Here is a 26,947-nt window from a genome sequence, read left to right as displayed (position 1 = left end):
TCATCGCGGCGGCGTTGTTCCTTGACTTTACACCGGGATATCGTAAGAAGCGGTGGCGGGGCCGGGTGGCAGACAAGCCCATGAAGAGCTGGTATGCGGATTTGAGAAATGAGTCGCTTTGGAGAGAAGAGAGATTTTTGGCGATACCAAACAACTGTTCGCTTTTGTCGATCGAGCTCCTCGGCGGCGTCCTCGAGGAGGTGAGCGGCCAGGCGCTCGGCCGCTTCCTCGAGGCGTCCCTATTCGAGCCGCTCGGGATGCCCGACACGGGGTTCGAAATTCCCGAGCACGCCCTCGGACGGTTCACCCGATGCTACCGCGGCACGGGCCCCAACCGCTTCGAGGACGACGCCATGGTCGGCGCCTGCGACGCATCGACGCCGTGGCTGCGCGGCAAGCCGCAGGGCCAGAGACCGAGCGGCGGAGGCGGGCTCCTCTCGACCGCTCGCGACTTTCTCCGCTTTGCAGAGTGGCTGGCGACGGACGGGCGGCTGGATGGAGTGCCAGCGCTGCTGAGCCGCGAGAGCATGGCGGCGCTGAGGTCCGACCAGCTCCGCGGCATGGGCGCCGGCGCGGGACCCTGCTTTGACCCGTTCCAGAGCTTTGGCTTGCTCGGCGGAGTGGTCTGCTCTCCGGGCGAGGGCGGGGACTACCTCCCCGCCGGTGCCGCGTCGGGGCTGGGCGCGACGGGCTGGGGAGGCGTCGCGGGCACCTTCTTCGCGGCCGACCCGGAGCACGGCCTCGCGCTGGTCCTCTACACGCAGGAGGTGAATTACTTCCTCTCCTCGCAATCGCTGCGGCTCTCGCTGTGCAGGCAGGCGCACGGCGTCTTCCCCGACTTGAGGCAGCGGCTGGAGGCTGGTCGGGCGCGCGAGGCATCGAAGCTCATGCTGTACACGGCGTGGGAGTGACGCTAGGAGTGACGGGGGGCGGGGCGGGGCTGGGGGGGGGGGGGGGGGTAACAAACCAGGGAATACAACCGCCACCTTTTCGCTTCGAGGCGAGGACGAAACCGATAACCGATAACCGTCCCGCCCCAGCCCCCGCCATTTGTTTCTATGCGCGGGGCCCGAAGGCCCGATGGCGTGGGACCTGGGACGAAGGGGTGGGACGGGCTTGTATGGGGAAATGGGGATTGGCGCCCCCCCGTCTTACCCACCGCCCTTCCTCACTGCGAAGAAGAAACACACACAGCGACCAAGAAACACACGCCCACGGCGCTCTTCCCTCGCTCCCGCCCACACGCGCCCTCTGCCTGGCCGACCAAAAGCTGGCTCAGCCGCCTCCCGGCGCGGGCTTGCTTCGACGGCGTCAAAGGCTGCGCCGCTCGCGCTGCCGAAAAAGATCGAGGCAGCGGCGGCGAACGGCAAGGCGGGCGTGGTGCAGACGTGGCTCGCCGGGGACGGCTGACGCGACGTGCGTGCATCGCGGTGTGAGTGGCTGTACGCTCCTGCTGATCGCCGCCGCCTACGGCCACAAGCAGCTGGTCGAGGTTCTGCTGAAGCGGGGCGCGAAGCCGGACGCGCAAAACAGCATCGGCCACACCGCGCTGATTGCCGCCGCCACCATCGGCCATGTGCAGGTGGCCGAGACGCTGCTGCGGCACGGCGCGGAGATCAATCTGCAGAGCAGCCGCGGTGTCACCGCGCTGATGCTCGCCGCCGACCAAGGCCACGAACGCGTGGTCGAGCTGCTGCTGCGGCACGGGGCAGAGGTCGACCTGCAGGACGGCGACGGCCACACTGCGCTCACGGGCGCCGCCGACTACGGCCACCCTGTCGTCGTCCTCCAGCTTCTGCGGGCGGGCGCAGACATGACGCTGCGCACTGCGGACGGCGAGACGGCGCTGCAGATCGCCAAAGAGAAGGGTCACACCGAGTGCATCGCCGCCGTCAAGACGTATCTCGGCGAGGTGGCGGCGGAGAGGCGCGAGGCGGCGGCGGTCGAGGCGGGCGGCGAGGGCGGCAGCAGCGGGCCTGTTCCCGAGGAATTCGGCGAGGCGGGCGGCGCAGGGGCGGACGGCGATGCCGCCTCGGGCAAGGGGGCGGCGGCGGCACCAACTGCCGCGTCCTCTTCTGGCGGCGTGGAGAGCGGAACGGGCGAGGACGCCGTCCCCGAGGAGATCGCGGAGGCGGCTGTGCAAGGCGAGGAGGCGATGCTGGCGTGGCTCGACGGCGGCGGGCGGGTGGACGCGACTTTCACTCTTGAGGGTGTGAGCGGCTTTACGCTGTTGATGGTCGCCGCCGCCTACGGCCACGAGCGGCTGGCCGCGACGCTGCTGCAGCGTGGCGCTTCGATCAACCTTCGGGACAGCGCAGGCTTCACCGCGCTGATGTTCGCCGCTCTCAGCGGCCACGAGCGGGTGGTCGAGCTACTACTGCATCACGGCGCGGAGATCAACCAGCAGGAGATTGCCGGCCGCACCGCGCTGATGTTCTCCGCTTTCAAGGACCACCCCGCGGCCCTGCTCTGCCTGCTGCGGGCGGGCGCCGACACGAAGCTGCGCTCGGTGGCTGGATTCACGGCGCTGCAGTTGGCCAAGGAGAATGGCCACGCCGAGTGCGTGCGCGCCCTCGAGGAGCATGCGGCGGCCGAGAAGGCGGCGAAGGAGGCGGCGTGGGCTGCGGGAGCGGCGGAGAGGGTGGCACAGAGGGCGGCGGAGGAGAAGGAGGCGGCGCGGCATGCCGAGGAGCTGCTGGCGGAGGTCGAGGCGGAGAAGCGCGGCAAGGGCAAGAAGGGCAAGAAGAAGAAGAAGGGCGGCGGGAGCGGCGGCGCTGGGCCGTCGCAGGAGGCCGAGGCGCCGTCAGAGGCAGCCGCAGCCAAGCCCGCGAAGCTGGACAGGGAGGGGTTGATCAGGCTTCTCGAGACGCTCCACGAGGAGCGGATTCGGTACGGCACCACGGCGGAGACGTCGGTCGAGGGGCTGGCCGAGGCGTTGGGAGAAGCGGCAGGCGAGGCGAGCGAGGAGGAGACGGCAGAGGCGGGTGAGGAGGCAGCCTTGGTGGCAGCGGAGGCGCGCCGGGAGGCGGAAGCCGAGGCGGACGCTCTCGCAGCGGCAGAGGAGGAGGCGGCCGCCGCGGCAGCGGCTGCGGCGGTGGCGGCTGCGGCTGCGGCGGCAGAGGCGGCGGAGGCGGCGGAGGCGGCACTGGCTGCCGTCAAGGCGAGGCGCGCGTCAGCGGCCGCCGCGAGGGCCAAGGCGGATGCAGACTAGCCGCGCGCAAAGGACAGCAATCAAGTACAGTACTGCTATTGGCGCCGGCGGCGCACGGATCTTGTTGCAGCATTGTGGGAGGGGTGGAGCTCGCGCTGTCACGTGGTCTGGTAAAGTTGTTCTTCTGGGGGTTCCGCGATCGAGCTCCACACCACCCGTGAGATAGGGGTCATGCCAGATGTACGACGACTTTACGGGGTACGTGGTTGAGTTCACAGCGATTGTATGTTCGTCGGGGAACACTTGACGGTCGCGGCCTTCCGACTCGCGCCTCCGCCTCACTTGCACGCTAGCACACGCGTTGGGCCCGCCCCCGGTTGGGCTTGCGCCTGGCCGGTGCGAGAGTTGAACACTTGAACTCTTGAACTAATTGAAGTTCGCCGAGTGAAAACTCGAACGCGCATCGCGTTCTCTCACGGTGTGACCCAAAATGGCCAGCTCAGAGGCACCTCCGGAGGCAGGCCGCGCCGCGCGTCCAGCAGGCCGCGCCACAATCAGGAGCCCCTTGCGGTGCGGCGGCGTCACAAATCCGACCACAGAGCACCGGGACGCGGTCGGGCGATCTTAAGGCCCAGTGAGGCGTATGCATTGCCCATCCAGGACTATCACCTGGACCTATCAACAGGCGCCTGCGGCGCCGTGCTCAGGAGCTGCTGCTCCAACCTGTTCACACTTCCGTACGGCACAGTAGGTAGGTTAGTTGAGCACTTGAGCACTGGATAGGGTCGGTTCCGCATGGTACGGGACCCCTCGATCGTCTCGCCCTCCCTCACTGGTGTGTTCATTGGGGGGGGTAGGTTAGTTAGGTTAGGTAGGTAGGTAGGTAGGTAGGTAGGTAGGTAGGTAGGTAGGTAGGTAGGTGCGTGCGGTGTCGTCCCCCCTCTCCATCGTCCGTCCGTCCGCAGTCTCCTCCCCTCCGGTCTGCCTGGGGGCTCAAACCCTGACCTCAGCCTGTTCACTGCTAAGTGACGCTCGAGAACTACTCGAGTAATTACCCATCATTTTACGCGACTCCCCTTCTCGTTCCGGCCGACGGAACCCAAAACAGTTCGACCCCAATTATTGCCTCCTTTGGCTTCGCGCTGCCGGGCGGCATGGCATTGCTTCAGGCTCTCGCCGCCGCTGCAGCAGCTAACGTATTGCCAGTGATGCTCAAGAAGCCAAAAGCGGAGCTCGTGTACGAGCCAAGCTACACAGAGCCGGATGCGTTTGGCGGAGGCCTGATCAGCGCAGCGTGGGCCGTGCCAGCCAGCAACATCGTCGCTACCATGAGCAGCACGTACACCAGGAAGGTGCCCGAGGGGAGCAGCCTCGACATGGCAGATGAGGTGATTGATGGCCTGGACCACCGAATACCATCACGCTGCGTGGACGGAGTCCTTTCAACGAGCAACCACACGAACGTCACCAACATTTGCCAGACCCAAATTCCCACCACGAATGCCGAAAACTCGGGTTGGTATAATGACGATGAGTGCGGATTCAATAGCCCAGCGGATCCGAGCGCTCCGTGCGGCACGACAGATCCGTGGATACAGCTAGAGTTCCAGCCGCCGCCACCATATCCGCTCACAAAATTTGCCCTCATCAACCGTTTCGACCCCCGCTCGAGCGCGACCCGAAGGGTGGGAAGCGCCGCGGAGAGCCAAAGGCCGAGCTTCCGCTGTTTTGTTTTTGTTGCGTTTTTCGGCGGTAGTGATCTAATCACCCGAATGCCACGTTCGGATCGCTTCTCATCGCAAACCCCGTCAGCAGTCCTCCTCCGGGAATGTACGTAAGATCTACATACAACGAGAGAGAGCCCGCCTTGCAAACATGGGCTGCAAGCAACGCGGGTTCTGTGGTCAACGGGCGTTCGACCACGCCACCGGCCAAGGCTACGTCAAGTCACAGCGTGGCCACTACCATGATGGAATCTTCACCAAACGAAACAAGTTCAACCTGCTTCTCCACGAGACATTCGGCGGCGGCTTCTCGCCGCCTGCAGTTGCAAAGATCGACCGCCTTGCGCGCAAGGCTCAACGCTCGGGCGTTGACCGCACCGCGTACCCTCCCCACTCTCGCCTCTCATTTGTGTCACACCACGCGGAACGCATCTCCATCGCTTCGGTGAAGGGGGTGAACCGCGCCATCCTCGATCGCCGGTGCAAAGCTCGCTTCCGAGCTCTCACGCCGCGCGTAGGGCCCTTGAACACAACCCCCTCTCCCTTTTCTCCCAGTAAGCTAAAAGTACACACATACAACGAGAGATCCGAGAGATCCCAGTAAGCTAAAAGTACGTACAACGAACATTTCGTGGGGGGGGGGTGGAAGTCCGAGATGCATCCGACGTATCCCCTCCTCGACCCTCCTCGAGCCCCTCGCGTTCTCCCAGCGTCTCGGTGTGTCGGCGACGGGTCAGCCATGCCGCCCCCGCGCCCGCTTGGCTCACCATCTAACAGCGACGAGCGGTCCATGGGCCCGATGGTTGTCCCCTTACGGCGCCGCCGATCGGGTACCATCAAGGCTCCCAGGTCGCTGCTTAGCCCGACGTCAGTGCACGAGATGCTGGCCGAGACAGGCGATGACGCCCGACTCTTGCGCCTCCTCGAGGCTCTGTTGAAGAAGGAAGAGGCCGAGCAAATCGCCCGCGACAACGAGCTGCTGGCGTGGGGCAGAGGCGAAGCATGGGTGCCATGCGAGGCGGAGCCAGTCGACTGGCCCGACCCGCCACCGTACGAGGATTTCGGCATCTTCACTCTGGAGTGAGTGTTAGAGCTCTCGCTGCGGCGCGCTGCGAAGGCGGGCGCGCCGACGGCGTCCCTATTTCTCGCGGTCTCTCCCCTGAGGAGAAGCAGTCGAGCCCCGTCAAGTAGTCGGTCGAGCCGGTGAGGGTGTATTCCATCTCTCTACAACTCAACTCTCACGCCTGATTTCTTGTACTAACTACATGAAACCTGTTCTACTGATGTACCGTTTGCACCGTTTGCACCGTTTCTAACACTGTTATTATGGCGGCGGGGTCGTCCGCACGTGGCGGCGAGTCGCAGCGGCGAGACGTGGAACGAGTTGCTGACCATTCATCGTTCACCGTGACTGCCTTAGCTAACAGGTACTGTGGACGATCGCCGCCGCCATGGCGCCTCCCTCGGCGGCGTGGAGCGAGAGGAGGCCGCCCTCGCCGCAGCTTGCCAGCTGGAGCCCGTCCGGCGACGCGTCCACACTCAGCAGCGCGCCGCCGCCGCCGCCGCCGTCGCTCCACGCAGGCGTCAGCCGCAGCGCCGGGCCGGCGGCGGTGTCGGACGGCGGCGCGGCGGCGTCCAGCGCCGCCGAGAAGCACGAGAGGGAGCCGTCGCTGCCCGCAGCGCATACCACCGGAGGTGCCACGCCGCCGCCGGCGGCGGCGGTGAGGCCGAGGACGGAGGCGGCGTGGTGCGCCGTCGCGAGCAGGCGGGCTGCTGGCGCCTCGGAGGCGGCGGCGGCGGCGTCGTCATCCATCTCCACGTCCTCCGGCTGCAGCGCCACCGCCCACAGCTGGACGCAGTTGCTCGGCTCGTCCCACGTGCCGGTGGCGACACTCCCAGCGCCGGCGGAGCAGGACGAGGAGCGCCGCCCGCGCGCGGGCCGCCGCGGGAAAGAGCGAGTGGCTTGCCGGCGACCACGGCGCCGCCGCCCGCAGGATCAGCGCCGCCGCCTCGCCCTCGCCGCTCGCGGCGCGCTGCAGCGGCGTCGGCTCGCCCTCGTGCAAGCTTGCGCCGCTGCGCAGCAGGGAGAGCGCGCGGGCGGCGGTGAGGGTCTCAAAGTGCGCGAGCGGCGTCCAGCTGCGGCTAGCGATCAGCCAAGCGGCGAGGTCGGGTGGCCTTCATCGGCTGCGATCTCCTCGGGCGTGCCAAGGGACGGCACTGCGGCGCGCGAGGCGCCGTAGGAGGAGAGGAGCTTGGCGACCTCGAGGTGGCCCTGGTGGCACGCGATGAGCAGCGGCGTGGCGCCGTTGTTGGCGCCGTTGTTGTTCATGGCTTGGCCGACCGCTGCGCCAGCCTCGAGAAGCAGCCGGACGATGTCGACGTGGCCCCTCCGACACGCGATGAACAGCGGCGTGGTGCCGCTCGCGTCGGCCTGATTGACCGCCGCACTGGCCCCGAGGAGCAGCCGAACGATCTCGAAGTAGCCGTTCCGGCACGCCATGAGCAGCGGCGTGTAGCCGCCGTCCATGACTTGGCCGACCGCTGCGCCAGCGTCGCGCAGCAGCCGGGCAATCCCGAGGTGGCCTCGGTGGCACGTGATGTACAGCGGTGTGACGCCTCTGGTGTTGGCTTGGTCGACCGCCGCATTGGCCTCGAGCAGCAGCCTGACGCACTCGGGGCATTCCTTCTCGCACGCGAGGAGCAGAGCGGAGGCGCCGTCTGGCTGAAGGGAGCAGCAGCTGGCGGGTCTCGTACACGCTCCTCCTCAGGACTAACAGGAGGAGGAGCTCCAGCCGCAGCGCCGGCGGTTTCAATCACGCCTGTCACTCTACAAGCAGCCCAAAATCGCCCTCGAACTCCTCGAGGTCGCGCTGGCGCGCCGCGCCGTCCGGGCCGTAAGAGCCGAGGCTGGTCTGGGCCCGCTCTAGCCAGCCGTAGAGAAGGGGGCGGCAGCGCTTGTAGGCCAGAGCCCCGTCCACCGCCTCGTACCAGCGCATCGTTGCGGGCGGGAGGCGGAGGACGGTGGTGGCGAGTGGGAAGGCGCCGAAGCCGATCGTGGCGGTGGTTGGCACGGTGACGGAGGAGAGGGAGGAGCAGGCGTTGAAGGCGCTGCTGCCGATCGAGGTGAGGCCGGCGGGGAAGGTGACGGATGTGAGAGACAAGCAGCGGTAGAAGGCTTGCTCGCCGATGGAGGTGAGGCCGGCAGGGAAGGTGACGTTGGCGAGGGCGGAGCAGCCGTAGAAGGCGCAGCTGCCGATGGAGGTGAGGCCGGCGGGGAGGGTGACGCTGGTGAGGGAGGAGCAATGGAGGAAGGCGCTGCTGCCGATGGAGGTGAGGCCGGCAGGGAAGGTGACGTTGGCGAGGGCGGAGCAGCCGTCGAAGGCGTAGTCGCCGATGGAGACGAGGCCGGCAGGGAAGGTGACGTTGGCGAGGGCGGAGCAGCCGTAGAAGGCGCAGCTGCCGATGGAGGTGAGGCCGGCGGGGGAGGTGACGGAGGCGAGGGCGGAGCAGCCGAAGAAGGCGCCTCTGCTGATGGAGGTGAGACCGGCGGGGAGGTCAATGGAGACCAGCGAGCAGCAGCGGTCGAAGGCGTGCTTGCCGATGGAGGTGGGGCCGGCGGGGAGGTCGATGGAGGCGAGCGAGGTGCAGCGGTCGAAGGCCCGGTCGCCGATGGAGACGAGGCTGCTCGGGCAGGCGACCGAGACGAGAGTGGCGCGTTCGAAGAACGCCAGGTCCGGCAGGTGCGTCATGCCTTCGGGCAGCACCGCGTGCCCGTCGGCGACGACGACCTGCCAGCCGCCCACATCCAGAGTCTCGGAGCCGGGCGGCGGCGCGGCGTCGCTCGGCGGCGCTGAAGGTGTTGAGGCGGGCATCCCCATCGTGGGAAAAGAATTCAACGAACCGAAGTCTCTCTCTCTCACAGCACACAGGTTCGACACAGGTACGCCACGGTACCAAAAGAGGCACAGTCGCGGGGGTGCCTACACGAAGGCGTCGAGGTGGGCGAAGGGGGGAGGGCGGCAATCGCCCTCACCCTTACGACGCCCACCCCGGAAAAGAATTTTCCTGGCCCTCCCTCGCACAAGACCGCGAGGTGGCACGAAGGGCGGCCGTCGCCACGTGCGGCGGGGCTCACCGCGGGGCAGCGGCGCCGACGACGTCGAATGCGCCGCCGTGGCATCGCGGCGCCGACGACCAGGCTCAGAGGATGACCCCGGGTAAGCGTTCCCGTGCCTCGACAACTGCCGCTGGTAGGCGCGCCGCGCCGAACCATGGCGGGCGCGCCGCGGCCGCGCGCAACCTTCGTCACAATGCCAACCGCGCGCGGCCGTCGACCGGCAAGCACACGCCTCGACTCGGACACACTGTTCCGAGGGCAAGGGAGAGGGGCTGGCCCCTAGCCCGAGAGGGGAGCTTCCGAGACCCACTACATGACCACGCACACATCATCCCGCGGCCTGGCGGTCGGCGGGATTGCAACCAGTCTTCGCGTGCCGCCTGTCGTTCACTCGGGCGCCTTGGGCGTCGGGGTGGCGAGCAGGGGACGCAGCTCTGAGCGCCCAGCGACGCGTGCCGGATGGAGTCCGGCCGCGGGTGACTAGGGAAGTTCGCTCGGGATGTGTGGCAGCCGCCCCGTTGGCTGAGTGTCTTGTCTTGTGGTTCTGTGTGTCGCTCCTGTGTGACCGTCATCGCCCGTCTAGCGTCCACCCATACCGCGTTGGTGTCCCAGTCGTTGGTCGGACTGTGTGTCGCCTTCCCATCAATGTTCGTTTACAATTATGTGATGTGGAGTCTGGCCGCGCGGCGGGCGGCGGGACGGACGTAAGATAATGAATCGATGATGCGATCAGGCGTAACAAGCGCGATTGCACAAAGGGTGGAAGAGGGTCTGGCCACCGCGGGGCGAGGCAGGCGGTGGGCCAGATGCCGGATCCGCTGTGCGCGTTTGTCGGTCAGGGCGCGGCGCTGACCGCGGCGGCTTGGGCCGCGGCGGCGGCGAACGCCGACGGCGGCGGACCATTCCAGCGGCTCGGCGAGGGCCGGGGCGCGGCGTTGCGGGAGGCGTGGACGGTGGAGGCGGTGCGCACCGTGCCCGCGGAAAGGCGGGCGGCGGCGGGCGACGCCGACGAGCTGTTCACGTACGCCCGCCCGCCCACGAAGAGGGAGAGGCTCGAGAAGGGCGAGCGGCGCGCCGAGCAGCACCAGGGGTGGGCCGATGCGCCGAAGGAGAAGAGGCGGAGGGCGGCGGAGGAGCAGACGGCGGCGCAGGCGGCGCTGCTGGGGCCGCTCGCGGCCGCGGACACCACGGCGTCGCTGGGAGGCGCGCCGATGCGGAGGCCGAGCGCCATCGTGGCGGCGGTGCTGCATCAACCCATCGCGGCGGAGAGGGCGGCGCCGATGCTCGCGCCGCTCGGCTACCACATGAACAGGCTATGCGACGACGTGCTGAAGCGGTGGCGCGAGTTCGAGCGGGAGATGAACCGGTCTGACGAAGACGGCGGCGATGCGGTGATGCGCTCCAGCTGGGCGAACGGGATGCGGGAGGGGTACCCGTGCCAGCAGCTCACTGTCATGTTTCTGCAGTATCTGCTGACGAGCCGCATCCGACAGTCGCTCGCGTCGCGGCGGAAGGGGTGTGAGCGCATCGGGCGGGGGTCGAACACGGTGGGGGGTCAGTTCAAAAACATGCAGAACCACGTCTGGCCGATGGTGTTTGGCCCGGCGGGCTTCCCGACAGGACAGGAGGCGACAGCGTACTGGCGACCCATCCGCGACCAGTTCTCGAGCCTGGTGGGAGGAGGGAGAGGGAGCGAGAGTGCCTCGGTAAGGTGGAAGGAATGCGTAGCGTATTCTTGCATTTTTGCTCTCTGCTAAGAGAGCATTGAGCGGGCGCGGCGGGCGCGGGAGCGGCAGGCAGGGGGGGCGCCCCCTTGCGGCGCGGCGATTGGGCCGTTGGGAAGCCTCGCCGCGTCGACGCGGATGAGCGCATCAGGAACGTGAGGACGATCTTCAATCAATGCCATGACCGTTGATGTTGCGCCACGGGCCGCCGTGCGCCGACAGTCTCAGACGTCCAGACGGCAGAGAGGCTCGCAGAGGCGCATTGGACTTCTTGCAAGAGGCGTTGGATAGCGGGACGGGCTAGCGCGAGGAGGCGAGGCGAGGAAGAGACAGCAATGAGGTAGAATAACAAGGCCTGTGAATGTCAATCAACCCCGGTGAGGGCTAACCTCGAAATCTGCACCTTGGATGGCTGCGCTCCCTGTTTCGCAGCCATCCGTGCTAAGGATGGCTGGCACGCCCAATCGAAGGTTGCAGCGAGAATCGGAGAGAGACTGCGAAGAGATAGGAAGAGGCGGACGCCCAAGGGCGGGCGACGGCTAGCGCACCACACCCCTCTCCTTAAAATCCCTGTGTGGTGGCGGCGTGCCGTTCTCCCATCCCTAGGGGGTGCGCAGCGCCCCAAAATCCACCAGTGTGGGATTTCGCGCTCAATCGCTTGACTCTGAAAAGCTGGCTATGTACCTTTCTGAGCGCTGTGGTCGCCGCAGACTGGCTCCAACTTGACGGCGGCATGGAGACGTGATGCCTTCATGCCGCCGTCAAGTCGAAATCGACACACAGCTCGATGGTTTGCCCGAAAAGGTACGTAGCGGCGTTTTGGGCGACAACAGCGCTGCGACCGCGAAGTGGCGGTGGACATGCTCCCACGTTGCCGACGCAGCGCCGGAGTGGCCGGCGCTGCTCGCCGCGACCACGACGGCTACTCTGATACTCCGGGCCGACCCGTCCTACCCGACGGTGGCACTCTTAGACGTCTCGCTCACGCTGAGAAAAATTCTGAAACGGCGTGCAGCAGAGTCACCGACGAGACGATCCGCGTGCCTCCTCGTGTCCCGTACCGTTCTCACACATCCATAAACTCACTTTGGCCTCACTGAAGCGATGCCTGAATCCTGAATCCTCAGATTATAGATTAGGACGCTGCGCACCCTCTACCATCCCTCCCTTGGGGTGTCTGTTTTCTTTCTTTCTTTACACCGAATAGAATTTTACAAGCAAAATAACTTTTTTCCCTTTTTCTCGCAATATGTCTCCAAGTACTCGAAAGATTCTCCGGTCTCGTAGTCGTACACACGCTCCTCCTCAGGACAGGAGGAGGAGCTCCAGCCGCAGCGCCGGCGGTTTCAATCACGCCTGTCACTCTACAAGCGGCGCAAAGTCGCCCTCGAACTCCTCGCGGTCGCGCTTGCGCGCCGCGCCGTCCGGGCCGTAAGAGCCGAGCCTGATGTTGGCTCGCTCTAGCCAGAGGACAAGGCCGGGGCGGCAGCGCTTGTAGGCCAGAGCCCCGGCCACCGCCTCGTGCCAGCGCTGCAGGTCGCGCATCCTCTTGGGAGAGAGGCGGAGAACGGTAGTGGCGGGCGGGAAGGCGGCGTAGCCGACGGTTGCGGTGTCTGGCACGGTGACGCGGGTGAGCGGGCAGTCGCGGAAGGCGCCGTGGCCGATGGAGGTGAGGGTGGTTGGCACGGTGACGCGGGTCATGGAGGGGCAGCCGCAGAAGGCGTAGACTCCGATGGAGGTGAGACCGGCAGGGAAGGTGACGGAGGCGAGAGAGGTGCAACCATTGTAGGCGTTGTCGCCGATGGAGGTGAGGCCGGCGGGGAAGGTGACGTGGGCGAGGGAGGAGCAGCCGCGGAAAGCATGGGGGCGGATGGAGGTGAGGCTGGCGGGGAGGTCGACGGAGACGAGCGAGGTGCAACGGTAGAAGGCGCCGTCGCCGATGGAGGCGAGGCTGCGCGGAAAGGCGACCGAGACGAGAGAGGTGCGGAGCTGAAACGTCCCGTCTGGCAAGTGCGTCATGCCTTTGGGCAGGACCGCGTGCCCGTCGGTGACGACGACCTGCCAGCCGCCCACGTCCAAAGTCTCGGAGCTGGCGGCGTTGCTTGGCGGCGGCGCAGACGTCGAGGACACCATCGTGGAACAAAGAATTTAAACATCACAATCTCTCTCACAGCACGCAGGAAACAAAGAAATCGCGCCTGACGGAGCTTGTTGTTGAGTATATGAGCGACCCACCTCGAGGGTTGCTCCCGACTCTGGCCAGTTCACGTAGCCACACCTCGCCTCCTTGGTGCGAGTGGCTGCCAGTTCGACTCTGGGGAGGATCGAACCATTAACATGGTACCTCCGGTGAGATCTCCCAGGTCGACGGCGGTCTGCGAAGATTTGAGTCCCTTCGTGTGTGAGCTACGAAAAAGAAAAGATCGAAAATAGTGCCCAAGGTAACCCGGGGGAACTCGCGTCCCGGAACCTCTGCCCTACCTCGAAACACGGCGGTATCGGATATACAGCAGCAACCTCGTGCTGTGTCGTGGGGGCGTGTTGAGTATATGAGCGACCCACCTCGAGGGTTGCTCCCGACTCTGGCCTTTTCTGGGTCACGTAGCCACACCTCGCCTCCTTGGTGCGAGTGGCTGCCAGTTCGACTCTGGGGAGGATCGAACCATTAACACTTGTGAACTGTGGTCCCACCCGTCGCTCCTGGTCCGGCGGCTGAACGCGTCCGCACACACCCTCGCCCTTCGCGCGGCGCTTACTCGCGGACAACGCGCTGGGTGCCCGTCGGCTGAGGTGACGGCTCGTCGATGTCCCAACCATTGTGGTGCACACTCTCCGTCTCATCACCTCGGTTCCAGTGGAGTTCAAAATAGGCGTAGCCGGCCTGCTTTGCTTCTTCGTAGGTGTAGCCGGCGGCCTTGCACTGCCTGGGACGGAACGTCGCGTGCCTAGCCTCCTTACATGTCATGCCGGCGGCCTTCAGCTGCTTAAGAATCGTTTCGGCTAGGAGTTGGTTGTGTTCTTGAGAATCCAAGATGCCGTTCAACTTGGCCGAAATCATTTCTTGTGCGATCTCTTGCATCGAATAGCCCGCACGCGTCATGTCAGCCGGGCTGTATCCGGCCAACACAGCGTCTCACCGCAGTGCAGCCCCGTCCGCTGCCGCAAATCTCGCAGTACCCCAGGTATTTCGGATGCCAGACAAAAACTTCTCCCGCGTTCGAGCGTCTGGGCGTAGGAACGCGAAAGCTCGGCACACGGTGGACTTTCATCGTTCATTTCTTGCTCTTGGCAGCTCAATTTGCTCCATTGGTCATCGAGGCCATCGATAGCTGCATGGGCATCAGCACATGAATACCCGGCCATCCTCAGTACTGACACCGCGCGTGGACACAGCGTAGTAGCAGTAGCACAAAACGTGGACATCGCGTCATCGAAGGATGCGCCGCGAGTTTTGAGCTGCACGAAAATGACGGCCAGATCCTCCTCCGTACAACCGGCATCGATCATGTGCTGCGCGCTGAGACCGAAACCGAACGGGCTCTCAGTGCACACCTCTGTGTACCCCACTTGCTTCAAGAGTCGCAAGCATTGGTGTCGCGGACAGTTGGTCTCGTCAACAGCCGAAAGGACTTGCTCGAAAGTAAATCCAGCTGCGAAGGCTCGGCTGAGATCAAAAGCGCGTTCTTGCGAAAGCACTAAGAGATGTCGGAGATGGCGGACTTGAGCCATGTCTTCCGTCTCGGTTTGTGCTGCCTGCGCCGTCTCGTCGTGTGCCTGCGCCGTCTCGATCGCTATGGTGAGCCTCTCCAGCACTCCTCGGAGGAGCACCATTTCGCCTGCTTCTTGCGCCCTCAAGTCACCAGCCTGCTTTTCCAGCAGCGCGATGCGCCTGTCCAGCGCGCCCACGAGGTGCTCGTGCGCGCTATGCTGCGAGTACGCGGACGCCAAAAAGACAACCAGGGCCACGCCCCCGAGCGATCTCTCCAAACCCAGCATGGTCGGATCGAACGACTCTGATAAGCGGCTTGGGGCAGCTCGGCGTAGGGCGGCAAGGTGGAACGCCGAGTCTCTCACGCTATCAGTGTCACGCATACAAAAAATAACGAGGTCCGATCGGGGCGCATGAGCCGGACTTGTGGGCCGGACCACCCAAGTCCTTTATCTGCGTTGTTGAGCCAGGACTCAACATACTCGTTCTGTTGCCATCCCAAACTGTCACTCCCCTCTCTCCCGGCCGGGGTGGGGCGCGCGCGGGGGGCGGCGGGTGTGCGGCGGGTGTGCGGGATGTCTGTGGGCCCGAGAGCGATATGCCATGTCCGCCTTGCGTTGCCGAGCCGCGGTCGTCGTCGCTGATGGTATGTGGCGGCGGCGGCGGCGGCTCGCCCTTCCCTCCGGCCGCAATTCCGATCCCGCCGCGCTCGCGGGAGGTGGCGCGCCCAATCCGTGCTTGCTGTGCCCCTGCGTGGTGTGTTTCAAGTTCTTACAACCCAAGGTGATAGAGGGCAAAAAGATCGATTGCGCTCTTGCCGATCCGCACCTACCTAGGCTCTTGGGTGGCGCGCCCCAGCTCTTCACAGCGAACCTGGTCGCTGTTTCCTCCCACAGTTCCCTCCAAGCCGGACACAGCGGTGGAGAGAGACGAGCTGGAGAGAGAGTGTTTCTCACTCCGGAGTTCGAATTCTTGATCGCAATGGCGTCTTACGCCACCGGCAACGTCGGAGGAAGCGCAACCACATCGGCGGACGACTCCATCGACGACAGCGCGATCGACTCCATCGGCGAGCGGATGGCGAGCCTGGCGGCCGCCAGCTGCCTCCGCACCACGCCGGTCAAGTACCACGCAACCAGGTTTGCGATTGTGGTTGGCCTTCCCCTCGTCGGGACGCTGACGCTCGGCGCCGCCATCGGGCCAGAGCTGGTCGCAAAGGTCGTCGTTTGGTTCGTCGCGACAGAAGTATCCGGCTTTGGCGGCGCGGACGGCCAGCTAGGCGACGGACATACCCTCCTCACGCCCCTGTGGTTTCGGCTCACGCCGGGCACGCTCCGTCAGTCACCGTTCGCAGACCCGTCGACGCCTCCTAGCGGCCGCAGCCGACTGGACGCGCTTGTCTTGATCAGCACGCTCTTCACCGCTGTCGCGACGATCGGCTCGACCGGCCATGCCCATGCGCAGGCGCTGCGCCTCTTTGCAGGCGCGTTCACCGCCCTGTGCCTGCGCGACTACAGTGCGTGGTGCGGCGGGCAGGGCAAGCACTTCTACCCGCTCCTGCTCAGTGCCGCGTTTGCTGGGCCGGCCGGCACGCTCGCTGCGATGCAAGCCACTCAATTTGCGCACATCTTCTTCTCGGGCCTGTGCAAGCTGGGCCCATGGTGGATTAACGTCGGTGCGCCGCTCCCCCCCCCCCCCCCTCTGCCTCGCCCCGCTTCGCTGCCTCTCTCTGCCTCCCGCCTCTCGACGGCCCCACCCCTTGCGGCAGTGCCAACCATGTTTGGGATGGCGCCGTGCTTCCCGGAGGCCGTGCGCGCACTCGCCTTCAAGGACGCCCGGGCGGGCGACGCGGCGCCGTCGGGGGCGTCCATGCTGCTCGCGCTCGCGGGCGTGATCGCCGAGCTGGCCGGTCCTTTCTCCTATGGCTAGCTCACCCTAGCCCTACGCCGACCCCGACCCCAACCTAACCCTGACCCCAGGTCCTCTCCTGTGGCTCGCGGGCGGAGTAGCGGCGCGGCTCGGCGTGCTGCTCGTGGGCGGCATGCACGCCTTCATCATCCTCGCCAACCCGCTGGGAGGGATCGGTGAGGCGCCAGTAGTTTTGAGGTAGATTCTCTCGGGCAGGGATCAACGGCGTTTGACACAGACACAGCTCGGACACTGGACACCGGCGCTTTCTGGGTGGACGAAGGAAAGGTGTGTGCCGCTTGCTCGCTCGCAGGCGAGTGGAACGCGGCCAACATCTTTCTCGAGTGGTACTTGTTCGGCCTCAACTCCTGCGCGCCTCGCGCCTTCCTGGCGGCGCCTCCGCCGCCCCTCGCCGCTTTCCTCCTCGCGTCGCAGTACTTCGCGCCCGTGCTCGGCAACCTGCGCCCGGACTCGATGTCCTACCTGCTCGCGCCGTTGCTCGACCTCCAGCGGCCACTAACTGAGTCGCTCATTCCTTCCTCCATCAGGTCGTACCTGCTCGCCATCCGAAACTACTCTGGCAACCACGCGACACACATCTTCGCCGCCAAGGCCTCCGCGCCTGCCAAGCTCCTACTATGAATGAGTAGTGACTCATCGTCAATAACCTTAGCGTTGACAACAGGCCTCCGCGCTCGCCAAGTTGAACCGGGTCCCCGGCGCCTTCGCGCTCTTCGCACCGGCGGACCCTGCGCTGCGGGTCCCCGATGCCGTCGTCAACCCGCTGAACTGGGATTCGTTGCCATCGGCGGGGCCCGATGCCATCGGCGGGGACCGTCGGTGCAGCGGGTCCCCGGCCAATACCGCTAGCAACCCTCACGGCCGCCCGCCGTCCACACCGCCAAGCATTTGGCCGTCGCCAGCGCTGCCGCGTGTGCGCGCACGTTCCGTCTCACGCGTCGCTGTGAGTAGACTTCGGCGCGGACGGTCTCCTCGGTGGCCTTGGGACGCTCGCACGCGCTCGCGGCAACACCAAGTGCCTCGGCTGGCTGCTCCAGACCTATGTGCTGCCGCGGGAGGCGTACCCGCCCCGCGAGGGGGGTGCTGCTCGCGAGCATGTCCTGATTGGTCTGCCGCAGTTCTGCAACCAGGTGACGATCCTCGGCCCAGCTCGGCTCACCTCGGCTCACCTCGTATCGGCTTGCCTCAGTCCACTTCGGATCATCTTGGATCATCTCGCCTCATCTCGCCTCATCTCAGATCATCTCGCCTCATCTCGGCTCATCTTAGCTCATCTCGGCTCATTTTGGCTCATCCGCCCCTTTACGCCGCCTCCAGACCGTGACCGAGATCGACTTTGGGTCGCCCGGGCTTCTGCGCACCCTCGCGGCGAGGTGCGGGCTCGATAGAGGCGACCTGCTCTCGCTGCGCATCTCGTCGTTCCCGCTGCTGCCCGACCTCGCGACAGGCCGCTACCGCTGCCACTGGTCGGTCGTCGACGCCGTCGACGCCCTCTCCGCCGACCCCTCCGCCCCCACGCCAGAGCTACCGCCCGGGGCGCCCGCCCGCTGGGGTCTCTTTGGCCGCACGACGGCATCTCTGCTATGGGTGCCCTCCCTCATGCCCCCCTCCCCGCCCCACCCCCTCCGCCTCCCCCCGCCCTCACCACCACCGCTAACCGCCGCTTTGAAGCCATCAGCCCCCTGGCAGGACCTCGCCGGCGAGAAGAAGGGCGTGATCGAGTGCGACCTCTTCTCGGGCTTCTTCGAGGGCCGCGCGAGCGCGTGGCAGTTTGGCGACCCCGCTGGGAGGAGGACCTTTGACGCGCAGGGCCGCGACATCACGGCCAAGAAGGTAAGGTAAGGGACGACTGAGCGCCAGCCGCGTGCGGTGACATCTCCGCCGGCCCACGCATCGCTCGTCCTGAGCGTATCTGTTTGAGTACAATGTCATTCCTTCCTCCTCCTCGTCGTCGTCGTCTTCCTCGTCGTCGTCCTCCAAGGCGTCGGACTGTTCCTCCGAGACGTCCGACTCGTCCTTGTCGTCGGACGGAGGAGGCTTACATAGGCTTGCGCTTCTCCTCGGGTCGCTCGGGTCGCACCAACACGGACACGGTGTAAAGTATGGGGCGGCGTTTTTGTTCGGCGTCGGCGGGGCTGACATATGTGTCGCGAAAAAATAAAATCAAGCTTCACAAGAGGTCTGTGCATCTTCTTCTTGCGTCGCCCATTTTTCTCCGAAGTGCCCCTCCTCTTCATTATTTATACGTCCACGTCTTGTTTTCACACCTGGCCCAACCCTCGGATACCAGCTGAAGAGCGCGAGGCTCTACACGATTGCCGACCTCGGCCGGGTCACTGAGCAGTCGGCTGCGCCGCGGTCGAGGGCGGCGACCACCTCCGCCGACGACATGACGTCGCCAAACTGCTGGACGAACGTCTCGCACGCGTCGCGATGCTCCTCGTGCGTCAGCGCCGCGCAGCAGTCCTCGACAATCACCGCGCCAAAGTCCAGCATCATGGCGTCCCGCCCCGTTGACTCGACGCACACGTCTGTTTTGCAGCCGGCGAGCAGCACCGTCGTCAGGTCGGCCGAGCGCAGGACGCGCTCCAGCTGGGACGAGCCGCCAATCAGGGCAGAGTAGCGGTTCTTCTGCAGGACGATGTCGGCCTTGTCCACCATCAGCTCCGACCAGATCCGCTGGCCTCGAGCGCCCGGAGACAGCGACTCGACGTACCGCTTCCGGTGGACGCCGGACACAAAGTGGCACCGGAAGGCTGCCCAGTCGTTGTCGCCGGCGCCGAGCACCGTGTTGGCGTGCGCGATCCAGACGACGCGGCCGCCGCGTTCCCTCACCGCACGGGCCAAGGCGTTGATGTTGCCGACGGTGCCGCGGGCGAGAGGCACCTCGACCGCGGCTCCCGCGTCGAGAAAGGTGTGCTGCATGTCGATGATGACGAGCGCGGTGTGCTTGGGCGGCAGCGTCTCGAAGATGTGCAGCGCACCTCTCCGCCTCAGAACCCGCTCCACCACAAAGGCTCGCAGCACACCGTTGGCCGCCTCCTTGGGCGGCAGGACGATGGGAGCGATGGGAGCCCGCCTGCTGCGGCTGAGAAGGAGGTAGACGAGGAGCGAAGCCGCGATAGACGCAGACGCGAGCGGCAGAGAGGAGGTGCTTGCCATGACAACGGCGCTGCGCTGGCCAAGGCGAAAGGCAGCGAGTGTGCTGCGCACCTCCGACGCACACCCGAGCGCCATAAGTTCTTTTTTTGCACTGAACACGCATTCTTTTTCTAACGCTCGCAATGTTGCTTCTACGAGGAAAAGCACGAAAAAGAAAGCGCCCGGGGTGCAAGAGTCGGAGCCGAGCCGTCACAGCCACCACTCGCCATGGAGGTTCTCACCAAGTCGCTTGCCGTCGCTGGAGCCTTTGTCGCTGGAGCCGCCGCCGCGGGCGCACTGTACACTTACCTACACGGGCCGAAGCCGATCGTCGAGAAGCCGACGGCCGAGCCGGTGCACGCACCCAACCTTCGCCTTCGCGGAGGCGGTGCCTCGGATCCAGAGGGCGTGATGAAGGTCATAATCAACTTTGCCGCCGCGCAGAGCATTCGTGCGGTTCTTGGCAGCTTGGCCATTGGAGCGTACATCGTGGGGAAGCCGCTGATACTCACGGTCCCTCCGGCGGACTGGCTGCTTGGCTTCGCGATCGACATCTTCGTGGGCGCCACTTGCCTCCCGGTCGTGAACCTCGTCAAGACTAAGCCCACGCCCAAGACTTGGGGGGTGTTCTGCGCGTGGTGGGTCCTGAGCGGCACGGATCACCTCGAGGCGGCATGGCTCTCCTCCTCAGTCCCCTACGCGGCCGTCCCGTGGCTGGGCCTCACGAAATCCACGTTCATCCTCGTTCCGAGCTTCATCTTTCTCGGGCACCTCGCACTCCTCCCGTCGCTGCTCTTTGGCAAGGAGTCGCTCGCATACTTTGGCGTGAAAGACGATTAGTTAGATTAGGCGCTGGGCAGTGCTGGGCTGCAGCTGCGCGTCGGTGCGCGGATTGTGCATGTAGAGCTCTAGTCAACCCTTTTTCGGGTCAGCTGTATCTTACTATAAGCCATGCCCATGGCAGGGAGCACCAGCACTGAGTGTTTCCTGAGCATGTGTCCCAGCATGATGATGCTTCTTCCCTTGCGAACCCTGCAGCCTGCTTAGGCATCTGTCTGAGCCGTCATGCGCTATGAAGGGGACGCGTAGCCTGTTTTGCGAGATGCAAAACAGCCCGTTTGGATTTCTCCTTCTTCGATCTGGGGGGTACCCGGGGTACACGCGGGCGAGGCAGGCCATCGCTGCAAGCTGAGCCAAGCTCACGCGCCGTCGCATTCACGCACCATCGCGGAAGTCTGCTGAGCATGCCGCATTCGCTCGCTTACGAGGACAAAGTCCCGTTCGGGACGAACTACCGCACGTCGCTCATCTTCTATGTCAATGGCGCACGGCACGAGGTCCCAGACGCCGACCCGACCATGACGTTGCTCGAGTATCTCCGCTCCGTCGGGTTGTCAGGCACCAAGATGGGCTGCGGCGAGGGTGGCTGCGGCGCATGCACGGTGATGGTGTCCGCGTGCGATCCGGCCACGGGCCACCTGAAGCACGAGTCGGTCAACGCGTGCCTGATGCCTCTCTGCTCAGCAGACTGGACGGCAATCACGACCGTCGAGGGGATCGGCGGCTCGGAGGACGGAGATCTGCACCCGGTGCAGGAGCGCCTGGCCAAGATGCACGGCAGCCAGTGCGGCTTTTGCACGCCGGGGATTGTCATGTCTCTCTACTCTGCGTTGCGAGCGTCGCCGAAACTCGCCATGGAAGAAGTTGCGGATCACCTTGATGGCAACCTCTGCCGCTGCACTGGGTATCGTCCGATCCTCGACGCCGCCAAGTCCCTTTGCGCCGACGCGCCGTGCGGTGGCGGCGGGCCTTGCTGCGCCAGTGGCAGCGGCGACGGCAGCGGCGGCGGCGGCGGCAACGGCTGCGGCGGAGGCAACGGCTGCGCCAATGGCAATGGCTGCGAACATCCTGCCGACCCCAGCGGCCGCCTTCTGGTGGACGGGGACGTGGTGACGGCCACCGCCGACAAGCTGGCCGTCTACTCCTCCGAGCGGTACTGCGACTCGCGCGCGGCAGCAAGCGAGCCGGTGATGCCTACTGCGCTCCTGATCGCGCCCCACGACTTAGTCAGTAAGTCTGAATGTGAATGCTCAGGCGATGCCGAGTGAGCTGTCGGCCGCGCCGTCGCCGCTCTGGATCGCCTCCCCGCGCGCCACCTGGTGGCGGCCGGCCTCTTTGGACGAGCTGCTCGCGCTCAAGGCGGCACACCCGCAGAGCAGGGTCGTCGCCGGCAACACGGAGCTGGGCATCGAGGCGCGGTACAAGAGCCGGCAGTGCGCGACCCTCCTCTCGCCGCGCCTGGTCGCCGAGCTGTACGCTGTCGCCGAGGCGGAGGGCGCTGTATCTCGGGCTACATCTCATCTCGGCGATATCTCGGCCGTACCTCGGCCGAACCTCGGCCGAACCTCGGCCGTCTCGCGGCTAGGCGGAGGGCGCTCTCACACTCGGGGCGTGCGCGAGCCTGACCGCCGTCGAGGCTTGCTGCCCCACGCAAGACCTGTCCGCGCCGCTCGGCGTTGACACGTCCACGACACGTCCACGACACGTCCACGACACGTCCACGACACGTCCCGCAGGCTCTCTGCGCCCGCCGCGGCGAGGCGCTGCCCGGCTGCGCGGGCGAGGCGGCACGCGCCATCGCCTGCATGCTCCGCTGGTTCGCATCGACGCAGATCCGCAACGTCGCGTGCCTCGGCGGCACCCTCGTCGCCGCGTCGCCCGTCTCTGACTAATTGAACGTAGCACTGTTGTGAAATTGTTGTCGCTATCGATTAGGCAACCTCGTCACCGCGTCTCCCATCTCGGACATGGTCCCGCTGCTAGTGGCTTGCGGCGCCTCCGTCACCCTCGTCTCCTCCGCCCGCGGCAAGCGCGCCGTGCCGCTCTCGGCCTTCCTCCTCGGCTACCGGAAGGTCGACTTGGGCGAGGCGGACGCTTCACACATCTCACTCCTTGATGAGTTCACCCACTGATTAGGTCGACTTGCGCGAGGACGAGTTGCTACTCTCGGTGCACGTGCCGCGCGCCGAGGGGCTCGAGTTCATCCGGCCCTTCAAGCAGGCGCATGCTCAACCAATTCGCTGATTGGCCGTGGAGGGGCTCCAGTTCACATCCGCGGCCCTGCCAGCAGGCGCGGCGCCGCGAGGACGACATCTCCATCGTGACCGCCGGGCTGCGCGTCCGCCTGCAGCCGGCCGGCGGCGTGTACATGGTGGCGGACACGTGCTTCGCGTTCGGCGGCCTCGCGCCGACCGTGGTGGTGGCGCGCAAGGCGGCGGCGGCGCTGGTTGGCCGGCCGTGGGATGCGCAGAGCGTCGAGGAGGCGTGCGCGGCTGTCGTCGACGAGCTGCGCGTCGGCGCGTCTGCGCCGGGCGGGCAGCCAGAGTACCGGACCGCGCTCGCCGCATCGGCCGTCTTCAAGACTTTCGTCGCCACCTCCATCGCGCTTGGCGCCCCGGAGTACCGCTCTGCAGGCGATGCTCCGGCGCCGCCGGTGGTCGACGCGGCGGAGAGGTCGGCAGCTCGCTCCTGGCTGCTCGAGCCAAAGCCGTCGGTGAGCGGCTCGCAGCGGTACACCTCACGCCAGCTACCTTTGGCTATTGAGGAATGAGAAGCCGGCAGCTCGTGACTAAATACATAATAGGTACCCGCACGCCAGCTACCCCGGGCTCGAGGCGGACGTGGCCTCGCCGGACGTCGCGACGTCGTGCATCACCGCGCCGGTCGAGACGGAGGCGGCCAAGGCGGGCGGCGTCCGGGTGGTTGCTACGAGTATCACCTAATGAACGCGAGGAGTGATTGATGAGTATGCAATAGGCGGGCGGCGTCCGGGTGGTTGGGCAGTCGCTTCCGCACCTGGCGGGCGCGAGGCACACCAGCGGCTCGGCCGAGTACACCGACGACGCGCCGCTGCCGCCGGGGGGGCTGCACGCGGCTCTCGTGACCGCGCAGCAGGCGCCCGCGACGATCGAGTCCGTCGACACGGCCGAGGCCGCCCGCCTGTTACATATTCATTACTCAAACAGTACGAGGGTTCAGCACTTTCGTCGTCAGTAGGCCGCCGCATCGGCCGGTGTCGTCCGGATTCTGACGGCGGCCGACGTGCCTGCGGCGGGCAGCAACGCGATGGGGCCGATCAAGCAGGACGAGCTCCTGTTCGCGGAGGGCTCGACAGACCACGTCGGCCAGGTGATCGCGGTCGTCGTCGCGCGCTCTTGCGAGGAGGCGCGCCTCGCCAGCGGCCTATCAGTAATCATGTTGATTGTTCTTGATGGTGATGGGTAATTGGCGCACATAAGGCGCGCCTCGCCAGCGACCTCGTCCGCGTGGCGTATGGCCCGCCTGCTGCCGGGGTGACTCCGTGCTACACGATCGAGGACGCGATCGCCGCGAACTCCTTCTTTGACGAGGAGGGCGGCTAGACACTCCCTAGACACTTCCTAGACACTCCTCCTTCTTTGACGAGGAGGGCCCTTCTTTGACGAGGAGGGCCCCCCCCTCGTCTCGGCCGCGCGATGCGCGCAGGTGCCACCTCGGCTGCCTCTCGGCCGTAGGAGGGCTTCTTCGACTCGCGGCACGAGCTCGAGCACGGCGTGCCCGTCGGCCAAGCGCTGCTCGCGGGAGGGCTGACGGTCGTGGAGGGCGACTTCAAGATTGGCGGGCAGGAGCACCTCTACCTCGAGGGGCAGTATTGACTGATCTAAGGCAAGTCATTAGTCTACTGTGTCAGGAGCATTTCTACCTCGAGGGGCACTGCTCCTTGTGCACCCCGACGGAGGAGGGAGGGCTGCACATCCTGGCCTCGACGCAGGCGCGCGAGATCTCCTGAGATCTCCCGAGACCACCCAAGATCACGCGAGATCACGCGAGATCACCCGAGATCACCCCGAGATCACCCCGAGATTCCACGAAAGGTTGCGCGTTCTGGCTTCGGCGCAGGCGCTCGAGAACCTGCAGAAGAGCGTCGCCAAGGCGTGTGGTCTGCCGCTCAACAAGGTCGTCGCCAAGGTGAAGCGGCTGGGCGGCGGCTTTGGCGGCAAGGAGACGCGGGTCGCCTTTGCGCACTGCGCGTGCGCGTTGGCCGCCCACCTGATGAGGCGGCCCGCCCGCCCCATGCCAAACCTCGGCTATTCTCGGCCATCATCTCGGCCACATCTCGGAGCAGGCGGCCCGTCCGCCTCTCGCTGCGCCGCGACCTCGACATGCTCGCCAGCGGCGGCCGCCACCCGTACCTGGCCACGTACAAGGCGGCAGCACGCGTCGACCCGGAGACGGAGGAGCCGAAGCTTGCCGCGCTCGACGTGCAGGTGTGCTACTGCGCCCGCTGCGCACGCCCCCTTCCCTCGCCCCTCTCCAACTCCTCCTCCTCACCACCCCCTCCCCATCTCCACTCCCTCTCCTCTCACCACTCCTTCCCCCCTTGCAACCCCCGCCCAACAACCCTCTAGTTCTACAGCAATGGCGGCGCGTCGCTAGACGTCTCCTCGGCGGTGATGGACCGCTCTCTCACGCACCTCGACAACTGCTACTTCTGGCCCAGCTACCGCGCGAGGGGCGTGGTGTGCCGGACACACATGCCGTCCAACACGGCATTCCGCGGCTTCGGCTCGCCACAGGCTATGCTGGTTTGCGAGCACATCCTCGAGCACCTCGCGAGCGCGATGGGCGTCAGCGCAGACCGCCTGCGCGCTGCTAACTTGTACGCGGTGGGCGACGAGATGCCGTTCGGCCAGACGCTCGCAGAGGACGAGTGGCGGGTGCCGCGCGCGATGGCGACGCTCCGTAAGGACGCGGACGTCGACGCTCGCGCGGCTGCGGTGGCGGGCTTCAACGCGCAGAATCGGTGGAGGAAGCGAGGCCTCGCGTTCGTGCCGACGAAGTATGGCATCAACTTCTACGCGCGCTTCATGAACCAGGGCGGCGCGCTCGTGCGCTTGAAGTTTGTGTTTGCGAGATGTCGTATCATGCTGTACTATGCATAGGCGGCGCGCTCGTGCACGTCTACACAGACGGCACGGTGCTCATCTCGCACGGCGGCTGCGAGATGGGGCAGGGCCTGCACACAAAGGTGTGCCAGGTGGCGGCGCGCGCCTTCGGAATACCGCTCTCGGCGTGCCACGTCGCCGACACGGCGACGGACAAGGTGGCGAACTCCATCACCAGCGCCGGCTCGCTCTCGACGGACCTGTACGGCATGGCGACCCTCGACGCGTGCCGGCAGATCCTGCGGCGCCTCAAGCCGCTCCGCGAGGCGGTTGGCGCCAAGGCCAGCCTCGCCGAGCTCGCCACCGCCGCGTACTTCTCGCGCATCGACCTCAGCGCACACGGCTACTTCGCGCTGGACGAGCGCCGGTGCGGCTTCGACTTTCGGGCGCCGCCCGGCGTCAAGCCGGACGGCACGCCCGACCAGGCGGCGCGGGGCCTCTGCCACAACTACTTCACGCAGGGCGTCGGCTGCGTCGAGGTTGAGATCGACGTGCTCACCGGCGACCACGAGGTGCGGCATGCCACGTGAGGACGTAGATGATGACTGTGTCACAATGATCATCGTTACACACTGGCGGCCACGAGGTGCGGCGCGCCGACCTGCTCGTCGACGTCGGCTCGTCCATCAACCCCGCGCTCGACATCGGGCAGGTCGAGGGCGGCTTCACCCAGGGCATGGGCTGGACGACCACCGAGGAGCTCCTCTGGGGCGACGACACGCACGGGTGGGTGCAGCCTCGCGGCGGGCTCCACCTTCGCGGGCCCGGCACGTGCAAGACATTCTTGTTTAACCATCAACCCATACATCATAGGCGGGCTCCACTCGCGCGGGCCCGGCACGTACAAGCTGCCGAGCTTCAACGATACGCCGCGCGAGCTGCACGTGCGCCTCATGTCGGGCGTCGACAACAAGGTCGCCGTCCACTCGTCCAAGGCGGTGGGCGAGCCCCCCTTCTTCCTCGGCGCGGTCACCTTCCTCGCGATCCGCAACGCGGCCCGCCGCCTGCTCGAGCAAAGGATGAGCCTCCCCAGAACCTTCCCTGAACCTTCTCGGAACTTCCCTGTAGGTCGCCGCCGCGCGCGCAGACCACGTGGCAGGCCCCTCCACGGCACCCCTCACGCTCTTCGCGCCGGCGACTAGCGAGCGCATCCGCATGGCGTGCGGCGACAAGTACGCACGGATGGCCAGCAGCAACGAGGCTGGCGATGTGATGGCAGTGAGAGGCTCCTTCTGAGCTTCTGAAGGGAAGTGTTACGTCGAGCTCGCGGCGGCCGCACGGCCGCATATTGTTAGTTACGTGGCCGTGCACTCAATAGAGAGCTTAGAACACCGTGGTTGCTTGCGATTCGGCGCTTGGGGGCTGGCTCGTCTGCGTGTACGCTGGAGGTGTGCTATTTGAGGTTGTGTAGATTTGTCGTTTACTGTGGAATCTCCATGGAGTCCCTCGTGGTAAAAGGGGGTGCAAC

The 26,947-nt window shown here is 65.8% G+C and overlaps 10 protein-coding genes across 10 annotated transcripts; 6 read left to right on the top strand and 4 right to left on the bottom strand.

Moving 5' to 3' along the window:
• The first annotated feature begins 48 nt into the window (after nt 1–48).
• On the top strand, nt 49–972 carry EMIHUDRAFT_359964 (hypothetical protein). The gene has a single exon (XM_005757512.1). It carries the CDS (start codon nt 81–83, stop codon nt 909–911), a length of 831 nt encoding a protein of 276 aa, XP_005757569.1. The 5' UTR covers nt 49–80; the 3' UTR covers nt 912–972.
• An 86-nt stretch (nt 973–1,058) lies between these two features.
• EMIHUDRAFT_220239 (hypothetical protein) lies at nt 1,059–3,211 on the top strand (the record flags this gene model as incomplete). Its single annotated transcript, XM_005757511.1, has 3 exons — nt 1,059–1,118; nt 2,690–2,984; nt 3,177–3,211. 3 exons carry the CDS (start codon nt 1,059–1,061, stop codon nt 3,209–3,211), a joined length of 390 nt encoding a protein of 129 aa, XP_005757568.1.
• Nucleotides 3,212–5,548: 2,337 nt separating this feature from the next.
• EMIHUDRAFT_359963 (hypothetical protein) lies at nt 5,549–6,154 on the top strand. Its single transcript, XM_005757510.1, has one exon. The coding sequence runs from the start codon at nt 5,756–5,758 to the stop codon at nt 5,957–5,959; it is 204 nt and encodes a 67-aa protein (XP_005757567.1). The 5' UTR covers nt 5,549–5,755; the 3' UTR covers nt 5,960–6,154.
• Nucleotides 6,155–7,697: 1,543 nt separating this feature from the next.
• Nucleotides 7,698–12,849, bottom strand: EMIHUDRAFT_68983 (hypothetical protein; the record flags this gene model as incomplete). Its single annotated transcript, XM_005757509.1, has 2 exons — nt 7,698–8,663; nt 12,337–12,849. 2 exons carry the CDS (start codon nt 12,847–12,849, stop codon nt 7,698–7,700), a joined length of 1,479 nt encoding a protein of 492 aa, XP_005757566.1.
• A 619-nt stretch (nt 12,850–13,468) lies between these two features.
• On the bottom strand, nt 13,469–13,816 carry EMIHUDRAFT_220232 (hypothetical protein; the record flags this gene model as incomplete). The annotated part of the gene is made up of 1 exon (XM_005757508.1): nt 13,469–13,816. One exon carries the CDS (start codon nt 13,814–13,816, stop codon nt 13,469–13,471), a length of 348 nt encoding a protein of 115 aa, XP_005757565.1.
• Nucleotides 13,817–14,009: 193 nt separating this feature from the next.
• On the bottom strand, nt 14,010–14,712 carry EMIHUDRAFT_220231 (hypothetical protein; the record flags this gene model as incomplete). The annotated part of the gene is made up of 3 exons (XM_005757507.1): nt 14,010–14,045; nt 14,179–14,325; nt 14,437–14,712. The coding sequence occupies 3 exons, from the start codon at nt 14,710–14,712 to the stop codon at nt 14,010–14,012; spliced, it is 459 nt and encodes a 152-aa protein (XP_005757564.1).
• A 694-nt stretch (nt 14,713–15,406) lies between these two features.
• EMIHUDRAFT_107359 (hypothetical protein) lies at nt 15,407–18,196 on the top strand (the record flags this gene model as incomplete). The annotated part of the gene is made up of 6 exons (XM_005757506.1): nt 15,407–16,100; nt 16,194–16,334; nt 16,405–16,509; nt 16,647–16,881; nt 17,728–17,941; nt 18,044–18,196. The coding sequence occupies 6 exons, from the start codon at nt 15,407–15,409 to the stop codon at nt 18,194–18,196; spliced, it is 1,542 nt and encodes a 513-aa protein (XP_005757563.1).
• Nucleotides 18,197–18,661: 465 nt separating this feature from the next.
• EMIHUDRAFT_107358 (hypothetical protein) lies at nt 18,662–19,516 on the bottom strand (the record flags this gene model as incomplete). Its single annotated transcript, XM_005757505.1, has 1 exon — nt 18,662–19,516. The coding sequence occupies one exon, from the start codon at nt 19,514–19,516 to the stop codon at nt 18,662–18,664; it is 855 nt and encodes a 284-aa protein (XP_005757562.1).
• Nucleotides 19,517–19,698: 182 nt separating this feature from the next.
• Nucleotides 19,699–20,609, top strand: EMIHUDRAFT_359961 (hypothetical protein; the record flags this gene model as incomplete). Its single annotated transcript, XM_005757504.1, has 1 exon — nt 19,699–20,609. A coding segment is annotated over exon 1 (302 nt), but the record flags the coding sequence as incomplete, so codon positions are not given.
• Nucleotides 20,610–20,802: 193 nt separating this feature from the next.
• On the top strand, nt 20,803–26,480 carry EMIHUDRAFT_50708 (hypothetical protein; the record flags this gene model as incomplete). The annotated part of the gene is made up of 15 exons (XM_005757503.1): nt 20,803–21,444; nt 21,590–21,874; nt 22,072–22,200; nt 22,238–22,244; nt 22,271–22,407; nt 22,472–22,533; nt 22,601–23,048; nt 23,339–23,470; nt 23,552–23,768; nt 24,243–24,570; nt 24,657–24,801; nt 24,943–25,422; nt 25,449–25,991; nt 26,066–26,205; nt 26,258–26,480. Coding segments are annotated over 15 exons (3,918 nt in total), but the record flags the coding sequence as incomplete, so codon positions are not given.
• Between the last annotated feature and the right edge of the window lie 467 nt (nt 26,481–26,947).

The sequence above is a fragment of the Emiliania huxleyi genome, assembly GCF_000372725.1.
Source record: "Emiliania huxleyi CCMP1516 unplaced genomic scaffold EMIHUscaffold_90, whole genome shotgun sequence".
NCBI lineage: Eukaryota > Haptophyta > Isochrysidales > Noelaerhabdaceae > Emiliania > Emiliania huxleyi.
The sequence above is the reverse complement of the archived record's forward strand: the minus strand, read 5'-3'. Positions and strand labels throughout refer to the sequence as shown.

Coding starts and splice junctions, on each gene's coding strand:
- EMIHUDRAFT_359964 (XM_005757512.1), top strand. CDS start 81: ATGAAGAGCTGGTATGCGGATTTGAGAAATGAGTCGCTTTGGAGAGAA.
- EMIHUDRAFT_359963 (XM_005757510.1), top strand. CDS start 5,756: ATGCTGGCCGAGACAGGCGATGACGCCCGACTCTTGCGCCTCCTCGAG.